The 21,610-nt window shown below is 37.1% G+C and overlaps 3 protein-coding genes and 2 pseudogenes across 3 annotated transcripts; 1 reads left to right on the top strand and 4 right to left on the bottom strand.

The window, feature by feature from the left end:
• Positions 1-237: 237 nt before the first annotated feature.
• On the bottom strand, positions 238-2,448 carry LOC108993302 (annotated as a pseudogene).
• Positions 2,449-5,727: 3,279 nt separating this feature from the next.
• LOC108993368 (translocase of chloroplast 120, chloroplastic-like) lies at positions 5,728-10,184 on the top strand. The gene is made up of 2 exons (XM_018968254.2): positions 5,728-5,905; positions 6,216-10,184. Exon 2 carries the CDS (start codon positions 6,246-6,248, stop codon positions 9,828-9,830), a length of 3,585 nt encoding a protein of 1,194 aa, XP_018823799.1. The 5' UTR covers positions 5,728-5,905; positions 6,216-6,245; the 3' UTR covers positions 9,831-10,184.
• A 1,704-nt stretch (positions 10,185-11,888) lies between these two features.
• LOC108993365 (dirigent protein 23-like) lies at positions 11,889-12,538 on the bottom strand. Its single transcript, XM_018968249.1, has one exon. The coding sequence runs from the start codon at positions 12,504-12,506 to the stop codon at positions 11,931-11,933; it is 576 nt and encodes a 191-aa protein (XP_018823794.1). The 5' UTR covers positions 12,507-12,538; the 3' UTR covers positions 11,889-11,930.
• Positions 12,539-14,713: 2,175 nt separating this feature from the next.
• On the bottom strand, positions 14,714-15,260 carry LOC108993414 (annotated as a pseudogene).
• Positions 15,261-16,260: 1,000 nt separating this feature from the next.
• LOC108993413 (probable amidase At4g34880) lies at positions 16,261-19,473 on the bottom strand. Its single transcript, XM_018968328.2, has 5 exons — positions 18,834-19,473; positions 17,741-17,952; positions 17,275-17,511; positions 16,949-17,144; positions 16,261-16,739 (listed from the first exon to the last, which is right to left on the bottom strand). Exons 1-5 carry the CDS (start codon positions 19,398-19,400, stop codon positions 16,392-16,394), a joined length of 1,560 nt encoding a protein of 519 aa, XP_018823873.1. The 5' UTR covers positions 19,401-19,473; the 3' UTR covers positions 16,261-16,391.
• Positions 19,474-21,610: the final 2,137 nt, after the last annotated feature.

Raw genomic sequence — 21,610 nt, 5'->3', positions numbered from 1 at the left:
AACCCCAATCGTAAGCCTTATATTGCCATGTAGAGATGGCCTTATGTTGCAATGCTAGTAGTAGAAGAAACCCGGATACTACCGGTCTCTTTCAACCTGGAAACCCAAAGTGGTATAAGCCTCGACGTCTAGAGTACGAAACTATCGCATTCATATTATAATGAGTGGTCCAAACACAGTTTCATTGAAATTCATAAAACTCATTACCAAATTTCATTTTATTGGATTGTTAATGAGTAAAAATAATGATACAACAGGAAAAAAAGAAGAAGATATTCCAAGAGAGAACAAGTCTCATAGGTGCATCATTAATGTGGCGATTCAACTGTACTAGAGAATCTGATCCAAAGGAATGAACAAAAATGTTACGAGTTCTGAAATTTACCGGAAATATAATAACTGTCTCCCAGGTCCCAAGAAAGTAAAAACCCACCCAGCGGCCAGCAGAGATAAAAATTGATGAAGTTGTAACTTTCGGTATTAAGTAATGATGGATCTTCTTCCATCTGTCCAGCTAAATGTTCTAAAACTCAATATATTACTTCTTTCGGAGGGTGCAATCTATCTGATACAGTGAAAGCATGCACTTCATTTCCAATCTCTATCCAACTGACTGCTCGTTCTTTCTTAACATGTCTCTCATCCATAAGTTTTCTCAACTTCTCTACCAGCTCCCATCTTCCAAGCACGGCATATATACTTGAAAGTAAAACATAGGCAGCAAAGGATTGAGGCTCCAACTCGATAAGGTGTTCAGCCGCTTTTCTTCCCAGCTTGATGTTTCCATGAATTCAACAAACACCAAGAACGGCATTCAAAACTCATCACCAGGCTTACAAGGCATCTTCTCGAGTCGTTCCATCAACTTGTCAAAACGTCCAGCCCGACCCAAGATATCAATTAAGCACGCATAATGTTCTTGATCAGGAATGATGCCATGATCACAAGTCATTGAATTGAACAACTTAAGCCCTTCTTGCACAAGACCGGAATGACTACAAACATTGAGAGTGACAACAAAGGTGGTCCTATCTGGCTTCACTCCTGATCCTATCAAATCATCAAACATTTTCATTGCCTCTTCACCATGACCATGATGAGCTAAGGCAGAAATCATTGTGTTCCACGATACAACATCTCGCTTATCACCCATTAGATTGAAAACCCACTTGCCAATTTCCAAACTCTCACATTTTGAATACATGTCAATGAGAGAGAGCTCACCACAATAGTGTTAGGTCTAAAATTAGTTCGTATCAAACAGGCGTGCATCTGTTTGGCATGCTTAAGTGAAGCTATACTGGCACAAGCACAAAGGCAACTACTGAATGTAAATTGATCAGGTTTAACTTGAAGCATCATCATTTTTGTAAACAGCTCAAGCGCTTCATACCCTAGGCCATTTCTTGCATAGCCAGAAATCAGAGCTATCCATGATACAGGGTTTTTCTCAGGCATTCGATCAAACATTTCGCTAGCTGATTGCATGTCCCCCCATTTAGCATATCCTGAAACGAGGATGGTCCAAGCAGGGACGTCCCTTACACTCATGTCATCAAATACTCTCCTTGAGTCTCCCATCTCCCCGCACTTTGCATAAGCATCAAGAACTGAACTTGAAATCACCACATTTGACGTAAAACCAGCAATCAAAACCTGCCTAGTAAGCTCCAATTCATTCAACTTCACGCAAACTGTCAAAACACCGGAAAAACTGAACTCGTTATACCCAATTGACTGTCTCCGCAGCTCCCTATAAAACCTCACAGCCTCATCACAGCACCCACTCCGTGCAAAAGCTATCACCATAGTGTTCCACGACACAATATCCTTCACCGGCATTTTATCAAAAAACTTATTAGCTGGCTTAATCATCCCCATTTTAGCATACCCAGAAAGCATATTATTCCACGTGTACAAGTTCCTCGCAGACATTTTATCAAACACCTTGCGTGCCTCCACTTCATCACCGCACCTGAAGTACACAGAAATCAACTGGTTCGACAAAAACGTTGTAGGGTGCTTGAGTCCGGTAAGCTTCAAATGGAGTTGAACCCATTTGGCATGTCTAAGAGACTTGGAGTCCGCGCACCGTTGTAAGAGATAGGAAAGAGTTTCGGGGGGCAAGCGGAGGCCTTTGCGGACCAAGAGCTCTAGGGAAGAGATTGCTTGGGAGATATGACCTTCCGAGGCGAGGTTGAGGAGGGATTGGACAACGCAGGGAGTATTGGAGACCGGATGTTTCTTGTTGGGTCGGGTGTGAAATGTTACTCGGGGAAGAGAGAGAGGGCATTGCATAACGTCTTCATCTATGTATTGCTGGGTTGATTGTGGTGATATTGGAGACTTGGGAGGGCAGCTCCTGCTCCGCCGAGCATTGGCAATGGCGGCTGTGATAGGAATGACAAACCTTCGTGGGCCTAGTTCCAGATACCCGCAGTTAGTTTGGTGGGCTTCAGTGGCGAGGCTTGTCCAGTAAAACCTAATCCTATTATCTAAGAATAATGTTAGAGAGAAGTTATTATAGTAGTGCATACTTTGTATTTACTCTATAGTTACTTTTAATTAATTATTTTCAATATTCACTTGAAAAGATGTATGGTCTAGATGATGCCACATCATATGTTTAAAATAGATATTCTCAATAATGACTTTTATCTATATTTATTCATTATCCAATGTTGGCAAAAGCAGAGTGTAATTTTGGCGAGTTTGATCGAACGGTAGATGATCAACTTCTGTCCGTTTGATCATTATGTAAGCACCAATTGAGTTTTAGTTTATTGTTGAGTTATAGTTTATGTTTAATAAAAACTTATTTATTTTACAAATAAATCGTATTGTTAATATTTTATTATAATTTTGTGTTCATAAAAGTTTTAATACCTCTCTCATTCATTTTCATTTGAGTGCAATTGATTTTTTTTTTAAAGAATTCAAAAAAAAAAAAAAAAGTAATGAAAGAATGTGCTGGAAGAGGATGCAATATGCATGCGTTCGAGGGGAAGTAAATAAACATAATTTGTGCTTGGAAAACAAATATTGAATAAAATTTATGAAAAAATTTATTTATCATGTCTTGCATCATATATTAATATGTGATTTATCATTTTTATATTTTTATTTAAATATATATATTAATATATAAATATATATATTTAAATAAAATGATAAAAATAATAAATTATATATTGAGATGTGGTGCGGAGATAATAAATTTCTTATGCAACTGAATTTGATATATACACTGAAAAGGTAAATTATCTAAATTTTAAATTGGATTTCCGCCGTATTGCGTTTTAATGCAACTGTTTAAGCAAAACAATTAAAAAATAATTTAAAAAACGTGTTTCTTGGAAAAACAATTTTTCTCCAAACGATAAATTACACGTGACATTGCTGGAACTCGAGGCATACTCAATCCCCAAAAATGGTTATTATTACAAGGAGAAATATTACAAGTATAAATTTTTTTTTTAAAAGTAAAATTATTGGTTGATGTAATTTTATATTATATATTAAAATAATTTTATAATAAAAATAAATTTTTAATTTAACCAACTATATTAAGTTATATTAATTTATAAATTTATTTTTATAAAATATTTTTATAGACTAACGGTGAGTTTGGTTACCAAACTCATCTCAACTCATTATTACAACTTTTTCAAATTTCAATACAAAATATAATAAACAATTCAATTTTTTCAAATATCAAAATAATAATAATATTAAAAAATAATATTCTAACAATATTTTATCATCTCAACTCAACTCAACTCAACTCATTTCAACATCCAAACACAACCTAAAACATTTATGTAGAGAGAAATGTCTGGAATTTCGATTTTGGGTATGAGCACTTTTACCGATACTTTATTTTTATTTACTTAGTGATTAGATAAATATTTTGTAATGATATTTTATTTTTTTAAAATGCTTGTCAATATAAAAAAATTAATAAAAAAAAGAAAAAGATTGCTATAGCTACAAACAGATTACACAAAAGCAATCATATAAATTGACGTAGTTTTATGTTATCCGTTAGATCTACTTTACAATAAAAGTAACTTTACAATTTGACGAACCATATAAAACTGGACAATTTGTAAAATTATTTTTATGTAATCTATTCGTGACTAAAATATTTTTCAAAAAAGAATTAAACCCTATCCAGACATTTTGTCGGGCTACACTAACACCACTCTTCTGTATAAGAAGATCAGCCAAGATAGTCAAGTTAGCGTTAGCTTCAAATGCCAAAACAGCAAAATGGAAAAAAAAATAAAAATAATGTAAGCTGGATTCTGCAATTTTTTGTATTGCTCAATGAGCTTTAAAACCATGAAAACCAAAAAGAATAAATTGTCTTAATATAACATGGCTCTTGGTATAAGTGGGATTGATTGCATATATATATATATATATATATATATGAATAAATAAACTGTTCAATAAGACCTCAATCATATCATTTATTTAATTATTTTTTAATAAATAATGGAACACTTCACGACGTTGCATAAACGAATAAACAAATTTTGGTATTATTAATCCCATCACATCATGTCATCTAATGATGTTAACCAATATAGACCTCATCCTTCCCTCCTTTTTATTTTTATTATCTTTGCATAATTGAGAAAAACAAATGTTTCTTTTATATAATTACTGATATTCATTTCAACAATTACATAAAATCGATTTTTTTTCCTTTTTATACGAAGAGAATCTGCGAAATGCACAGAATATCTTATTTCATGCCAAACAAGTCCGACACACGCTAGCTCAATCAATTTGACTCCTAAAAATACGAACTGACCAATATGTGCAATAAATAATAAAAAAATAATATTTATTTTCTACCTACCGTATTATAGATGTTTCGATCATATTTAAGATTAAAAAATTATTCTCATCAGTCACTATTTATTATTTTATATTTTTAAAAAACTCTCACATATCTTATAAAAAAAATTATAAATATAGAATGTGAGAGTAAATAATTACTGATATATAGCATTGAAATTGTGTCATGTAAGATGACCGGATTCCATTAAAAATTAATCCTGTCTAAATTAATTAACAAAATTTAGTAAATCAGGCAAAACTCTAAACACTAAAATAAATTCTACTAAAATCACAGTGATTGATCTAATATAATTTCAATAAAAAAGTTATTTAAGAATATCGTAATTGAAGATGACAAGATTCAAGATAAAAAAACATATTTTTTGTTTGTTTGTTTGTTTCTATGATAAATAATTTGTGAATTAAACAGTGAGAAATCGTAGGTATATGTATTTCATGAACATGCAGAACACTTTCATTCTTTGTCATATCGTGTTCATAATAAGTTGTATCATATTTGTAGATTGTAGATTGCAATCATTAAACCTTAAATTGTTCTGATCAATCGGACGGGTTAGATTTGCTCACGTGACAACATTAAACCTTCGTTATTATTGTATATGAAAACACTGCCCCCTCTCGATGATCATCATGAATCCCGTTCCGGTGCTTCTATCAATCAAGCCATCAAGACAGGACAGGAACGGTTGAGATTTGTCACCACAAACCAATCCCCCCCACGTGACTCTCGGAAAACAGGCAACCTTTTGGGCCTGGCATCCACGTCAGCATGATTTGGCGTCTTTGCGATGATTCCAACGCATCACTCTCCACCGTCCGATCAAAAGCCCAGCAAAGCCATCGATAAAATCTTTTATCTGCAAAATTCGACTCAAGGTAGAAGATATGGAGAAAGACCATAGGAAAGACTGCCCTTCCTCTCCTTCTCATTGCCACTGTTCTTAAGATCCATTTTCTCTCCCTATTCCTCCTCTCTCTGTAATTCGCCCACTTCTCTCTCTAGACCTCTTTCCGTGGCACCGTAGAATAGCTGGTAATATTTCTTTGTTGTTATTTGCCAATATCTAGATTTTTTAAATTCTACATCTTTTGTTTGCAAAACCCTAATAATGGCCATGCAAAATCTCTCCGAGGATCTGATTTTTATATTCTGATATTTGATAAATTGTGACAACACCAGAAAGATCTGTTATATGTGGACGTGATTTTCCTTTATCGTATATCTGATGTTGGAGTTTTGATTTTATTTTCTTGTACGGTAGTTTGTAGGTTATATCGTTTCCGTTTGCTTATTAATCTGTTCGGTAAAATGTTTTTTGTTTTTTGGGTTTTGGTGAATCTAGGGTTTTGAAGCAACATTTGAGGATTTTGTGATGGAAAATGGGGTTGATATTGTTGATGGTTCTCTAACGGGGGAGAAGAAAAGTGTGGAAGTTGGGGTTTCTGAGGAGAGAATAGTGGAGAGGGCTGTGTTGGACTCTGCTGAATCGAAGGATTTAGAAGATGAAGAGGGTTTGGGGGAGGCAATGAGTACCCCAAAGATTTCCGAAGAGCAGGTGGCAGAATCTGATTCCGTGAATGGTGGCTCTGGTGGTGGAAGTGGGGACGTTGAGGTGATTGATGAGTTGGATTTGGGCGTGTTTGATGGTAATTCAAATGCTAGACATGAGGATGATGAGTTTGAGGAGGCGAGTGATGTTCTAAGTGTGGAGGCGAGTGAGGTTCCAAGTGAGGTTCTAAGTGCGGAGGCACCAGTGAATGTTGAAGATAAGTTAAATTTGGTGGTGAGTGGGGGGAAGGTTGTTGATGGAGCTGTGGCGGATGGGGTTGTTGAGGTAGGGACTGAAAAGGAGGTGGAGACTGATGAATTGAATGGGTCAAGGGATGAGGTAGTTTGCATTAGTGGAGAAAATGGTGGAGAGGGTGCATCCGAAGTTGGTTCTGGTGGAGAGAAGAATCTGTTGAAGGGTGATGGTGAATTGGATTTAAGATCCGGTCTAGTAATTGAAAACTCTGAAAATAAGGATCTTGTTAATTTGAATTTGGAGCAAAATCCCGTAGATGAAAAATTGGAAAATGGAGGCGATAAGGTGGGGGGAGTTGCCATTGAATCTCTTCAAGAAACTGAATCAAATAGGGAGATTCTTAATGAAGATGGTAATGGTGAGGAGCTGAAGGATGATACCTTGGGTACTGAATGTCAAGACAGCGAGAATGGGGATTTGAAAGATGCTACTGCTGTTATTGCTCCAGGTTGTGAGGATGATTATAGTGGCATCACCAATTGGAATGGGAAAGCAAAAGATGCCGAAGCTGAAGTTGATTCTGGGTGTCATGTAGAAACTTGTAAACCAAAAGAAACTTCAGCTGATCAGCACACTCTCTTGGAGGGAAGTTCAGCAGTGTCTGAAATTGGAAGATCTTCTTCTGTTGAGTTGTCTAAAGCAGAGAATTCTAAAAGAAGGGATTTGACAGCTGAGGATAGTGAGGGTTCTCAACTTCTGCATGCTGATGAAAATGATCATGAAGTTTCCCACAAGCATACTGTGGTTGAGGTGACTCCAGTGAAGGAAGAAAATGCTGGGCAAGATAAGCAAAGAGCTCAAGTTAATGGAGAACCGGAGATACAGCCAGTACCAGAGCTTGCCTCTTCATCTGGAAGGTATACAAATCCAGCTCCTGCACGTCCTGCTGGCCTCGGGCGTGCTGCCCCACTATTGGAACCTGCACCCCGCGTGGTTCAGCAGCCTCGTGTGAATGGATCTGTTTCTCATACGCAAACGCAACAAATTGAGGACCCCGTTAATGGGGAGGCTGAGGAGTATGATGAGACTCGTGAAAACCTGCAGATGATAAGGGTGAAATTTTTACGGCTTGCGCATAGGCTTGGACAGACACCCCATAATGTTGTTGTGGCACAGGTTTTGTATAGACTGGGGTTAGCTGAGCAGCTGCGAGGGAGAAATGGGGGTCGTGTGGGTGCCTTTAGCTTTGACCGTGCAAGTGCAATGGCAGAGCAGCTTGAGGCAGCAGGGCAGGAACCACTGGACTTCTCATGCACAATTATGGTTCTTGGGAAGACTGGAGTTGGTAAAAGTGCAACCATCAATTCGATATTTGACGAAGTTAAGTTTGGCACTGATGCTTTTCAACTGGGTACAAAGACGGTGCAGGATGTTGTGGGAACGGTGCAGGGGATAAAGGTACGGGTCATTGACACTCCGGGACTTCTTCCTTCCTTGTCGGACCAGCGCCAAAATGAAAAGATCCTCCAGTCTGTCAAGCGATTTATTCAGAAAACTCCTCCAGATATTGTATTGTATCTTGATCGGTTGGACATGCAGAGCAGGGATCTTAGTGATATGCCACTCTTGCATACCATCACTGACATATTTGGACCATCTATATGGTTCAATGCAATTGTGGTTTTGACTCATGCAGCTTCTGCTCCACCTGATGGCCCTAATGGTACTGCTTCTAGTTATGACATGTTTGTGACCCAACGTTCTCACGTTGTCCAGCAAGCCATTAGACAGGCAGCTGGAGATATGCGGCTTATGAATCCTGTTTCATTAGTGGAGAACCATTCTGCATGCAGAACAAATCGGGCTGGGCAGAGAGTACTGCCAAATGGTCAGGTTTGGAAACCTCATTTGTTACTTCTCTCGTTTGCATCAAAGATTCTGGCTGAAGCAAACGCACTCTTAAAGTTGCAAGATAATACCCCTGGAAAGCCTTTTCCAAATCGAACAAGAGCACCTCCTCTACCTTTCCTTCTCTCATCCCTTCTTCAATCAAGGCCACAGTTGAAGCTACCTGAGGAGCAGTTTGGTGGTGAGGATGATATAGATGATGATCTGGATGAATCTTCGGATTCTGATGAGGAATCAGAATTTGATCAATTGCCACCATTTAAACGATTGACAAAGTCCCAAGAGGCAAGGCTTTCTAAAGCTCAGAAGAAGGCATATTTTGATGAGTTGGAATATAGAGAGAAGCTTTTTATGAAGAAACAGTTGAAGGAAGAGAAAAAGAGACGGAAGATGATGAAGAAGATGGCTTCTTCGGCAAAGGACCTGCCTAGTGATGTAATAAGCGAAAATGTAGAAGAAGAAAGTGGTGGTGCAGCATCTGTGCCAATTCCCTTGCCAGATTATGCCTTACCTGCTTCTTTTGATTCTGATAATCCTAGTCATCGGTATCGCCATCTTGATTCATCCAACCAGTGGCTTGTAAGGCCTGTTTTAGACACCCATGGTTGGGATCACGATGTTGGCTATGAGGGCATTAACGTAGAAAGATTGTTTGTGGTTAAAGACAAAGTACCTTTGTCTTTTTCTGGACAGGTTTCAAAGGATAAGAAGGATGCCAATGTCCAACTTGAAGTAGCCAGTTCGATAAAGCATGGGGAAGGGAAAGCAACTTCATTAGGTTTTGATATGCAGACCGTTGGAAAGGATTTAGCTTATACTTTACGTAGTGAGACAAGGTTTTGCAATTTTAGGAAGAACAAGGCAACTGCTGGTCTCTCTCTTACTCTATTGGGTGATGCCTTATCAGCTGGATTGAAAGTTGAAGACAAACTGATTGCTAATAAACGATTCCGGTTGGGCATTACTGGTGGTGTGATGGCAGCTCGTGGTGATGTTGCTTATGGTGGTAGTTTGGAGGCCCAGTTGAGAGATAAGGATCACCCTCTTGGTCGTTCTTTATCTACTCTTGGGCTTTCTGTCATGGATTGGCATGGTGACCTTGCTATTGGTTGTAATGTACAGTCCCAGATCCCTATAGGACGGACTTCAAACTTGATTGCTCGTGTCAATCTGAACAACAGGGGGGCAGGACAAGCCAGCATTCGTTTGAATAGCTCGGAACAGATTCAACTAGCTTTGGTCGGCCTCATACCTCTTCTCAGAAAACTACATGGTCAGCTTCAACAATTGCAGTCTAGTCAATGATGAATTAGGTTATACTGAAAGCAGCTTCATCTTCGCAGGAGATAAATTTTAATCGGCCATCTCTTAATGGTCGTCGTCAGAAGTGAGCGATACCAAGCTGCTTATTTCATCTTTTCTAAACCCAAAAGAAAGTACTTTTCTTGATTATAGTGATTTTAGCTGCTTTGTTAGATATCCGCATTTGGTGAATTTTGTCCTCTTTAAGCTACTGGACCAAGTATTGCGGCTTGTTCAATTAATGCTTTTGTTTAAATCATTCTCTCAAGTGGTGTGAAAATTCATTTCTATGCACCAAGTGTGTAATAACTTGGCCTTTCTCATTCCCTTTGTTCCATGGATATCATTTTTACCTTCTCTTCGAGTAGAGGATACAGATTTCCTTCAATGCTATTAATATGTTCATTTGTTTAAATGGTTAACTGTTTCTTCTTTGGGCTGAAGAGAAATCTTGTTACTTGAAGTGGACAGCATGTGGCTTTGTAATAATCTAATTATGCTACGCCAGGTCAAACAAATACTATCCTTCAGACTCCAGGCTTTTCAGAGGTTTATATTCTATTTATTTGGCCCTCGTGCTTATGTTTCTTTCCCCATAATTGAATGCCGTTGGTGGAATGAACAATCCAGTCAACAAAAAAAAGATACAGAAGGTGGGGGGTAATGATATTGCCTCTTTGATTTTGAATGCCCATCATCCTTGAGGATGGTGCAGCAATTCGAAAGGAACTACAGAGAAAATGGCTCCTAAGGCAGAGTCTTCTTTCTTCTATCGAATGCATAACTCATTGGTGATAAGCATAGTCGTTTGGGAGATTCTCATCAGAATAAAAGATCCCATTGAAGCGGCCAATTCATGCATATTGTCTGGATCTGTACATCTGGTCCTACGGCTACAACTTGTAATACTGTATATTATAAACAAAATTCTTTTGGGTTTTATCCGCCACCCTCCAAGAGATTTTATATACAAATACAGATACTTGGTATCGTCCTCATAATTAAATATATACCTAAGACCAAAAAAATTGATTAAAAATCTCGCTATCAATCTCTTGGCCTGAAAAAAAAGTAATCTTTCAAGACAACGGAAAAAGAAAATCAATGTGTAGATGCCTTTGGTTTGTTATTCTTCTAAATCTCGAACTGGCCGGTAGTTTTGGCCGATGCTCTTACACCATCTGTTATTTTCATGTGCCAACGCCTCAGTTTTGCTTATGATGCAGTTGATGGCCCTTGTCCTCGGGCTTGTGTTTTTTTCACGAGGATCCTATGCCCTGAGTCCTAATGATTAAAACTGCTCTTGTGGCTGCCAACATCTAAACAATTAGAAAAGGCTGTTAAGTACTCACCACTCACCAAGTGCCAAAGTAGTAATGTCTCATCCTTCAATAGCATGCATTATTGAATCTTAGGTGGGGCTTGAAGCGACTCAGAGAGACTGATTGAGGTTGCTAGCATACAAAGTTTTAAAAAAGGTAGCTCTTTGAATTTATTTTCATTATTAGTTAGGAATATCCCACGCCATTAACTTTTGGACGATGTTACTATGCCGCCCATATTCTATTGCCAGGCATGACCGTTAATTTATTCTTATTTTTTTAAAATATTTAAAAATATATATATAAATTTACTAGTAGTAACTTTAAAAAATAATAAAAATAAAATAAAATAGACTAATAGTCAAACTAGAGACAAACACCGAAGACAAACTATAATTTTTCTCAACTTTGTACTCATATTTTTCCCCTTCCAACTTCCAAACACCCGAAAAAATGATGAAAAGGGTCGTGTGTTTATACAAGAGGGGCATTAATATCTTGGGTAATGCTACAATCACCGGCAAAAACCATCGAAAACTTCTACTGACGGTATAGATTTTTTTTAAACATTTTTTTAAACAAGTTCAGTTTAGATTATGCAGGGCTTTTCTGGTAGGATAGTCTCAATTGTCAGGCTGTAAAGACTAAAGAATAGTAAGGTTAAAAAAACAAGGAAAGAATTCTAGCCGTTAAAATTTTGGCCCTTTCTAAGGACTGAGTCATTGACTTGTACGTATAGCTAAAATCTTTATTGCTAAAGAGACTCCATTAATATTACTGCTCAATAATGTATTGCAAAAACATTGTACTCGAGAACACCGTTACCGGAGGTAACATTAAGAAAATGCCTCTTTGCCGTCACAAATCCACGTGCCAATCGAAAAACACCAGTCCCACCAACGATTGGCATCTCTGCCGGCGGATTCAAAGCAGCATTTCTGCCCAAAATGGTGAGGCTGCTAGCATTGAATTTCCCAGTTGTGAAAACAAAGTTGACGGCCACAAGTAGACCTAGTTCTTGTTGGCCAGCTGAGCCATAGAGCCCCTGAGCCCGACCCTCGAGCCTGGACGTGCCTTCAGGGCCTTCTGTAAGTTGGTCATCAAAAATGAATAATACTGCTCCAAATAGGGTAGGTGATGTGTCAGTGATTGATGCTCGGGCAACTTCCACTGCACTTATGTTCTTCCCTGATAGCGTGTCATGAACGTAAAAATGGAGCCGGGTCACCTTTTCTTTGCCATAATGGAGTTTTTGGATCCATTCACCAACTTCTTTGGACTCTCGAAAGGTGCTTTGCAACAATGGCATGGCCATGCATTGTGTGAAAAGCAATAGAACTAGAGCTAGCTTTGGCATCTCACTCTGACCACTCCCAACAAAAATGTAGGCCCGAGGCTCTTTATAATGGCAGAATCAACATCATTTTCTCTATGATAACCCCTCTCTTGGTCATACATGCTATGTCTTTTATCCCTGAGCCGGAGGATTTTCAGACTCAACTTTCTTAATAATGCAGCTGACGTCTCTTGTCCTTGGGCGTGTGTTGTCAAGGAATAGGCCATTAGGGAGTCTTTAGTTACTAGGTACCAAAGATGAACTGTTACCAATTATGTCGTATCCTCTATTTGACATCTTCTTGAACGCATTATTGAGCTACTGAATTCTAGCAGATAGAATTAACAAAAATTTTATGTCCAATCATTTTTGTATATTTTTTGCGTACTCTATTTATTAATATGATTGGTTGCATTATTTTTTTTTAATATAAAATAATTGTTTTTGCCAATCACATCAGTGAAGTACATAAAGAGTACACAAAAATAACTATATATAGCAAAACTCCAGAATTAAAAGAGTAGAACTTATTTCAAGAGAGGATGGATGTAGATCAGGCAATGGTGGAGCAAGTGGAGCAGATCAAGAGGGAGAGGGGGCGCCACTCCAATGCATATATGTATGTACAATGGAAGCTAGGTTGCCCAATTCCTTTTTCTCACATCTACCACCTAAGTGCTCTTTCCTCTATAACGGTCCATCACTTCACTTAATTTACAAGAGGTTGATGGTAGCATCCGCATGTTTCACACGAGAAAGTGTTCTCTAATTATTTAATAACGAAACGGTGAAGATATATATATCAATCATGTCATAGTTTGCCTTTAGCCAAGCAAAGCTTAGGCTTGATGCTGACCCTTAAGTTAGCTGGATGGTATGAGTTATTTATCAAGCTGGAGTAGTTCTAGAAAGCGAGGGGTTTACTCAAAATTCGTGGATAAAAGTCTGTCTAATATAACAATACAGATGTATAATTTGTGAAGAATATTTCATTTGTGAAAGCCTTGTCCATCTGTTCACAGCCTGTTTTAAATGTCTCGACAAATTACCGAATCAAAATCTTAAAAAGGCAAAATCAAATCCAAAAGAAAACAAATTTATTTGACCCATGCAGTTTATGCAACTCCATAGTAAGCCCATAAAGCCCGGCCCCGAGCTCGGCCCACGAGCCTGGTGATCCTTCTGTTCGTGGAATAGTGGGTCATAAAAAGTGAAACCTTCTCTTTTTGGTATACTTGAGTTTTTGGAACCATGTATCAACTTCTTTGGGCTCTTCAAGGTTTCAGCCCAATACTAGTCAGGTGCATGCATGGCTCGTCTCCCATTTCACCAACCAACGTATTGCAATTTTCCAAGGGCAAAACTTTCAAAGAATCCATGCATTTCATGCTAACCCCAAGGAACGACCTGATCTACCTGTTTTATCTCAGTGATCAACATCTCTTGGAAATCTTCTCCTAATTTTAGAGTTTAAAATTGCATTAAAAAAAAAATTTGAAACATAAGTGAACCGCCCAATATTTATTGTTATATGTGAAATATTAAATAAATGCACAATAAATATTGAGTTCGAAATCTAAATGCGGATTTTTAGAATTCATCAAAATGGACAGCCAATGAAAATTATGAAACCAATAGGTCATTTGCATGTTGATGCATCGTTGGTGAGCATTCTGAATGGTTCATTTATTCTATCATTTAAAATACATCACTAAAACTCTTTTTTATTTTTTTATTTTACATATTGATTTTTACAATAGGTCATATATCAGCTTATTTATTTTTTCTCTATATCATTTAAATATTCATTTTTAATATTTTTTTATTCATTTCAAATATTTTTTCTAACTACTAATAAATTTTCAAAGAAGAGAGAAAATAATTAAAAATATTTTAGAGCTGTGAACAATATTCTCTACGACTAGAGAATTACTGTAGCAAAATGTAAAATAAAGATCAAAATGCAAAATCTATTGAGATGATTTTTTGATCAACTTTTTATATTTGATAGAAAAATATATTTTATATGAACTATTGTGAATGCTCTTTTAAATTCCGTATAAATTAGCTCATAAAATATATCGAATAAAAAAGCACTACGAACGAACATAATAACTGATGCGGCTACATAATAACAGACCTCTAGTACTAATGCTTATAAAAAACAAATTGAACTTGTACCAATAGAAAACATTATAATCAAATCTAAGGACATGATATTATACACACTAGTGAACAATTGTCACATTATACCCTACAATAGCATCACCTGTCATGGGGTCAAACCAATGTGTCTGAGCAATGGCATACCCACGTGCCAATCGGAAAAGCCCGGTTCCACCGACGATTGGCATATCTCGAAGGTGCACACCTGTGTTTCTGCCAAGAAGGCTAATACAACTGCCATTGTAGATGCCATCTGTGAATCCAAAGTTCATGGCCATGATGAGACTCAGTTCCTACTGACCCGTATAGTCCTTGAGCCCTGCCCACGAGCTTTGAATTTGGATCGGGTGTCTCGATCAAGGGATCATCTGCCATCATGACAAGGCCGAAAAGAGTCGTAGATTTCTCTGTATCTATAGCTTGAGCCACCCTAACAATGCTGGGATTCTTGCCACTAACCCTGTCATGGAAGTAGAATTGGAGGTTTGTCATTGACTCCTTTCGGGACTCGAGCCTTGTGGCCCAGCTCTCTACCTTCAAGCTTTGAGCACGAGGGAATATAGCTGCCACTAGGGAGAAGATAACCACTACCACGCCTAATTTAGCCATCTGATCTCTTTCCTTTTTGTCGAGCAAAGTTAAGTTTTGTAAAAGGAAGTTAGGAAGAAGAGGGATATGTATTATGGCTTTGGAAGTCTATATATAGGGCATGTGAAAGATTCACAGGTCGTTCAACTGCAATAGACTAGAGGAAGGAAGTTTGGACCCTTTTTTCAGGAGTCCACTTGTTTAATTTCAGGCGGTGCCAGCGTCTTTTACAAGTACGTCTCACTCTTAAATTTTCAAATTTTAGGAAGGAATCGGATACGTACACAAACTGATTCAAAGCCCAAGAGATGCTCCCACAAAGAAAACTAGAAATGCAGTTGTTTTGTTCCATACGTTGTCTATAAACTGGTACATATACGTGTATTTCATTCACCTAACCCTTGGGCCTTGAGTAACGCTATATTTCCTAGAAGGAGGAGGTCTCTTTTCCCTGAATTATGGAAGTCTTTCCTACCTCTTTGTCTGCATATGGCATGGGTTTCAAGATCAATATTAGGTTCCCATATAATCTGCGGGATCAATCACTCAGCCACTTTGAGGTTGATCTAATTGCGCATGCTTTTCAATGGATAGATTATGTTGGTTTGCTATAATTTGAGAGAAACATGGCACTGTCCCCATATACGCCAGCATGATGATAATCATGTTCTTTAGAAATATTCAAATTTTATTTTTTTTATAGGGTAAAACAAAGTAAACGTGTCACCACCTTATTCTGTTTGATCTTCCGAATCCTTAATACAAGTACTGCTAGTCGCTTGCCCAATTTGATTCTAAATATAAGTTCTCTAAATATAATCCTTTTCGATTATAATAGCTGTAAAAATTAGACATATATCAGAAAATAAGACACAGTTATTATAGATTAAAAAACATATATAAAATGTTCCAAGCTTTTAAAGTCTTAATATATTTAATATTTATTTATACGACTTTCTAAATTATTCATTCCGATGATCACTAGGGCCTGAATTTTTGTTCTTTGAAGGAAATGGTAAAGATAAACATCGAGTATTTATTTAAGATTAATATAATTTTTTTTTTTTAATTTCTGCAGCATATCATTACCAGCTTCATGAGATATTCATACGAAGGGTAAAGCATAGAATAAACGCTAGCTGTTACATGGCCTTAAAGTTTAGGAGGCTTCCGGATCTTTGTCGCTTGTTCAAAGCCATATGCGATCTCAATCAGCTTTGGCTCCGAACCCTTTAGTCCTCCAAAAACAAGGCCAAAAGGATGGCCATCAGAGTCAAATCCTGCGGGGACAATTACTCCTGGAAAACCCCCAATTGCAAGGATACGAGAAATACTAGTCGTAGGAGTCACTAAGGCGTCTAGCTTATTCTTTCTCATCAACTTCACGAAACCTTCTCTATTCAGACTTTCCATAATAGCCAATGCAGTCTTCTCTGCTTTCCCAATCCCATTTGTTGCTTCTGCGTTTATAAAAAAATCTTGCCCATATTCAAGCTTCTCCTGCATTAACGGCAGTCAATTAATAGCTGGATGTCATATCATGAGCCTGAGATTTTAGTTTCGGCATTCATCGAGAATGAATGTAATCACTTGAGTTTAGAATAATATCTACTAATACCATGATAATTTACTACTTCACTATAGCTTTAACAAAAGAAAATGTGGATCATGATGCCTAGATTATGAGAACCGGAGGTCACTACACTCACTAATTTTGGGTTTTTCTTGTTGAAGGCAATTGCATCAGCCAAGGACCGCACTGGGGAAGCCACTAGCTCCTTTAGGTATTCATTCAAGAATATTCTGAACTCTGCCAACAATGCAATGGTTTCAACGCTCCCGGCAATGCCATAGTCGGCATGATTGGGTATTTCCAGATTGTCTAACAGCACTGCACCTCGCTTCCTATATTTGCAAAAAAGTATTTGTGTTTTTTAGCATACAAATGGTGTTGCCTGTCTCTATCTCAACTGATCTCTAAGATCATTAAAATTGACACAAAGCAAACGGAACAGAAATCTTCCTAATTGGTTACCTCAAAGTGTTGAGATGTTTTTCAACAATTGCTTTGGTATCATTGCCGATCCCAAGATAGAAGGGATTTCTCACTATCCCCAGTCTCTTTCCTCGGAGCCCATCAGCCTTGAGAAATTGTGCATAGCCACCTTTCGGAATGTATCGTGATGTTTCAATTGTCGCCTTGTCATTGTAGTCAATGCCTGCGATGACATCAAGAACATAAACAGCATCTGACACTGTCCTACAAATGGGCCTGCATTATCAAACACAAAACCAGTTCTCGTTATGAGAAATAATCGGAGGTAGATTATGTTATTGGAATATAAACATAGAAGTGTGAAAGATTAAGCAAATGCAATCATAAGAAGATTGGAGGATAGAGAATAATTAGACTATAAAATTTAGGCGTAAAATGGTAGATTTTTTTTTTTGCCCCCTAATTCCTATATTAATCTACATGCACATGAATCATGATAACTTACCCCACGCTGTCCTGTCTTGGGGATATTGGTATGACTCCTGCTCTACTAGTGAGACCAACCGTCGGTTTGAAGCCCACCACCAAGTTATTGTTGGACGGACATAATATAGAGCCATCAGTCTCGGTCCCTATCGACACTGCTACCATATTTGCTGCAACGGATATTGCTGATCCACTGCTTGATCCACAAGGATCATCCCCTGTATAGGGATTCTGCAAGCCATCGCAAATCATGGATTTTGAGAATGTCCTGTTGAGAATTCTTATGACAAACTTTATGTTGCAATTGAGATTGAGATGATCGATTAGGTTTTTACATACTTAATATTAATTACGGGAAAAAGAAAGAGAAAAGTAGAAACTTTATGGCTGATGCCCCCTATTGTGCTATGATTTGTGCATGTGGTGTGATGAGAATAAAGTAAGGTTTTATAGTGAATTGAGATTAAAGTTGAAAATTGAATAAAATATTATTAAGATATTATTATTATTTTAAGATTTAAAAATTTTAAATTATTTATTATATTTTATGTAAAAATTTTAAAAAAATATAATAATTATATGAGATGAATTAGAGTAATTTTTTATATCCAAACCAACTTTTCGTACCAGATCTTAGCCATGATTTGTCAAAAAAAAAAAAATCTTAAATACTCGAATAGAAATCTATGTCAAGAACCATAACGCGTGTGATTTACTATGTATTAATTACTGTTTATTCTTTTATTTCGTATCTATAATTTTTTTATAAGATATGATAGTATTTTTTATAAGATATAAATTTTTTTTTTTTTTTATAGAATATAAAATATAAAGTGGTGAATAATAACCGAATAAATTATCCCACTAAATTATTTGATCTATCCCTACAGTAAACAACAAGCTGTCTGCTAGGCAGAGTGGAGGAGAGAGATCCAATTAGGTTACTTTGAACTCTTCCCATCCAAGTAGTTCCTATCCCAGTAGGTAGTAGGAAGCCAAGCAAGGATAAGAGAGAGATCCAAGGTCAGTTAGTTAATGCTGGAAGGTTATAGAGACGAAAACGATGGATGTCCTAAGTACAATTTTTCCATCTCTTAATATTCTAAACCAACCTTCCCTTGGTCACCTCTGCCGCTCCAGCCACTGGGTGCATTACCCGACCTGAAATGAGACCACTCGCTCAAGCTGGCCTTCCCCAATATAATAGCCCCAGCTTTTCTCAACTTGGTCACCACGCCGGCGTCCCGTGGCACAACCGAGCCGAGCAACGCGTACGAGCCGGCCGTGGTGTTCATCTTATCCTTGGTTGCAATGTTGTCTTTGACAAGAATAGGAACACCGTGCAGCGGAGAGAGTGAAATGGGTGCTTTAGTATAGCGCTCATGGTCAGCCTTATCAGCTTGGGACCGTGCGTCTGGGTTCACCTCTAAGACACCCTTAAGCACGGGGTTGATTCTACTGATTTCTTTAAGGTAGAACTCAACGAGTCCCCTGGAGGTGAATTGGTTTCGCTTGAAACCGAGCTGGATTTGCTGCACGGTGATTTCTCGGAAGGAGAAACCATTGAACTTCAGGGTTTGGAGCCCGGCCCCGGATGCTAGTGTGGCTAGAAGAATCAGGAGTAGGGCTGAGAAGAGAGAGAAGCTTAGATAGCATAGGGGTGACTTGTCAGTACCCATTGAATTAGCTGGATCACTGCATAATCCGCAGGGTACCTTCTTATATCCAAATCCAATTGCTTTTCTTTGGGAAGAGGATAGGCTAAATCGTGTTAACAGATTTTTTTAACATGAATATTATATTATATTATATCATATGAATCAATTCAACTGCTAGGTTTTTCGTATTAAAATTTTAAACATAACATGACACGTTAATAAAATGGATTGACACGACACGATCACCTATTAATGAATGTTATGAAATAAATTAACACGATTCGATCTGATCCAATCCGACCCGTTTTAATCTATTTATATTAATAGATTGAACAGACTCGAAATTAATTCGTTTGACCTAATTAATTTTATATAAATATTAAAATCATAATATCTATAACAAAATATAAAATTAATTACAAATCTAAAATTATAATCTAAATAATAAAAGACCGAAATTAAAATTCCAATAATTCTAAACATGATAAACACACTCACAATTTACAAAGCCCTACATAGTTAGAACCAAAGTTTTAAAAATCGTTTCGTACTGGCCGGTATTTGCCGTACCGGCCTAGTGGCTGGTACAGGTACTACCTGTATTTCGTACCGGTCGAAATACCGGCTGTACCGGCTGGTACCGGCCGTTTCGGCCTGTGTTTTGGTCTGTACCGGCCGATATTTCGACTTTCGTTTTTTTTTTTTTAAATTTTTTCAAACTATAAGCTCATTTTTTAACCCCTAATTTAGATTAGACTATTTATAATTTATATATAATTTATTTATATATCAACTATTCCGAAATGTTATCCCGAAACGCTATCTCGAAACGGTACCGGTACCGAAATATTTCGTTTCAGTGCCTTGACCGGTACAGCGTCCGGTACGGTATTCAAAACATTGGTTAGAACACCAACCCACCGATTACACCCATGAGTCATGACCCATTCCCTCTTCTGACTATGATATTATAATCATCTTTTAATGAAATTTTAACAGTATCAAATATGATAAATATATATTATAATAATATTAATATTACAATTCTAAATATGATAAACACATAAATCTAAACAAATTTAAAATTTGAAAAATGAAGTATAGTATCCTCTATTTTCTTGTTGTTATTGAACTCCATTACATATGTCAAGCCCAAATTAAATAGGAAAATCAATTAATAAGGATATGAAACTCAAGATTTCTACACGACAAAATGAGAAGAGAGTCCAAGACCATTAAACAACATTAATGCTTATGAGTTCTGAAATGAGAAGAGATTAAACAAAGCAACCATAGTAGATTTTCAATGGAATTGCATGCCCTGACAGTCTACCTGATATTCTATTCGGGAAATCTAACCTTTTTTTTTTTTTTTAAAAAAATCTTTTATTGTGATGGCACTTCTGCTGCAAATGTTTCCAAGAGTACAGCTTATAGATGAATTAATCCAAGTCATTCTTAAATTTGGGAGAAGAAAAGGAAAGAGAGGTAGTAGGATCCATAGACTGCCAAATAGGGCATCTAATTATTTAAAGAAGCCTAATAATTTAATGAATAGATAGCGGGGATTGTTACTTTTCTTTTTATTTTTTGCTTTTTGTTTTTAGTGCCTTTGGAAAATGGTATAATGAGATGGCCTTTTCCAACCGTGATAATGCCTTACAAGCGACAAACCAGAATGCTTGTGCACTTCTCAGTGAACTTCTAAAATTTAATTATTCAAATGCTCCTTAAAATAAAAACAAACAAAACAAGCTTAGATCTTCAAGAAGTAGTAAACAAAAATCAGAATAACCACTGCATTGTCTGAGTGGGGCCTCGCCTATTGGCCAACTATCGTTTATACTCAGATCCTGCAAGTCCATTTTTTTTTTTATAACCACAGCGGCACAGGCGACGACCTGCGAACTTTCTAGTTATAATTTATTTTTATACAAAAATTTGATGTCTAAAATCTTTCTGTCGATTAATTATGTACATCAGATCGATTAGCAGTTTGTTCCATCACCACCGAAAGTGCATAGAACAAGCACTTTATACTGCTTGATTCCGGCCACAATTTTAGTTTTCTAGTGCATTTTCTGGATCATGAATGTTGACTTGATAAAGATATACATTCGCATCATTCACCACCACCATTGCCTAAACCTTTGTACTAAAGTTTGGTCCTACTTCAGAAGTCCCACCTCAAAGCACGATTCACGAACAATGGAAACAGACTAAAGGCACCC

This window comes from Juglans regia, chromosome 13, assembly GCF_001411555.2.
Source record: "Juglans regia cultivar Chandler chromosome 13, Walnut 2.0, whole genome shotgun sequence".
Classification (NCBI taxonomy): domain Eukaryota; kingdom Viridiplantae; phylum Streptophyta; class Magnoliopsida; order Fagales; family Juglandaceae; genus Juglans; species Juglans regia.
This window is presented reverse-complemented; position numbering and strand designations above follow the sequence as displayed.

Bases quoted from the DNA above. Each gene is read 5' to 3' on its own strand.
- LOC108993368 (XM_018968254.2), top strand. From the start codon at position 6,246: ATGGAAAATGGGGTTGATATTGTTGATGGTTCTCTAACGGGGGAGAAG.
- LOC108993365 (XM_018968249.1), bottom strand. From the start codon at position 12,506: ATGCCAAAGCTAGCTCTAGTTCTATTGCTTTTCACACAATGCATGGCC.
- LOC108993413 (XM_018968328.2), bottom strand. From the start codon at position 19,400: ATGGGTACTGACAAGTCACCCCTATGCTATCTAAGCTTCTCTCTCTTC. The intron at 17,512-17,740 runs GTAAGTTATCAT...TTGATAATGCAG, and splicing joins CCAAGACAGGACAGCGTGGG to GCCCATTTGTAGGACAGTGT. The intron at 16,740-16,948 runs GTGAGTGTAGTG...CCGTTAATGCAG, and splicing joins ACAAGAAAAACCCAAAATTA to GAGAAGCTTGAATATGGGCA.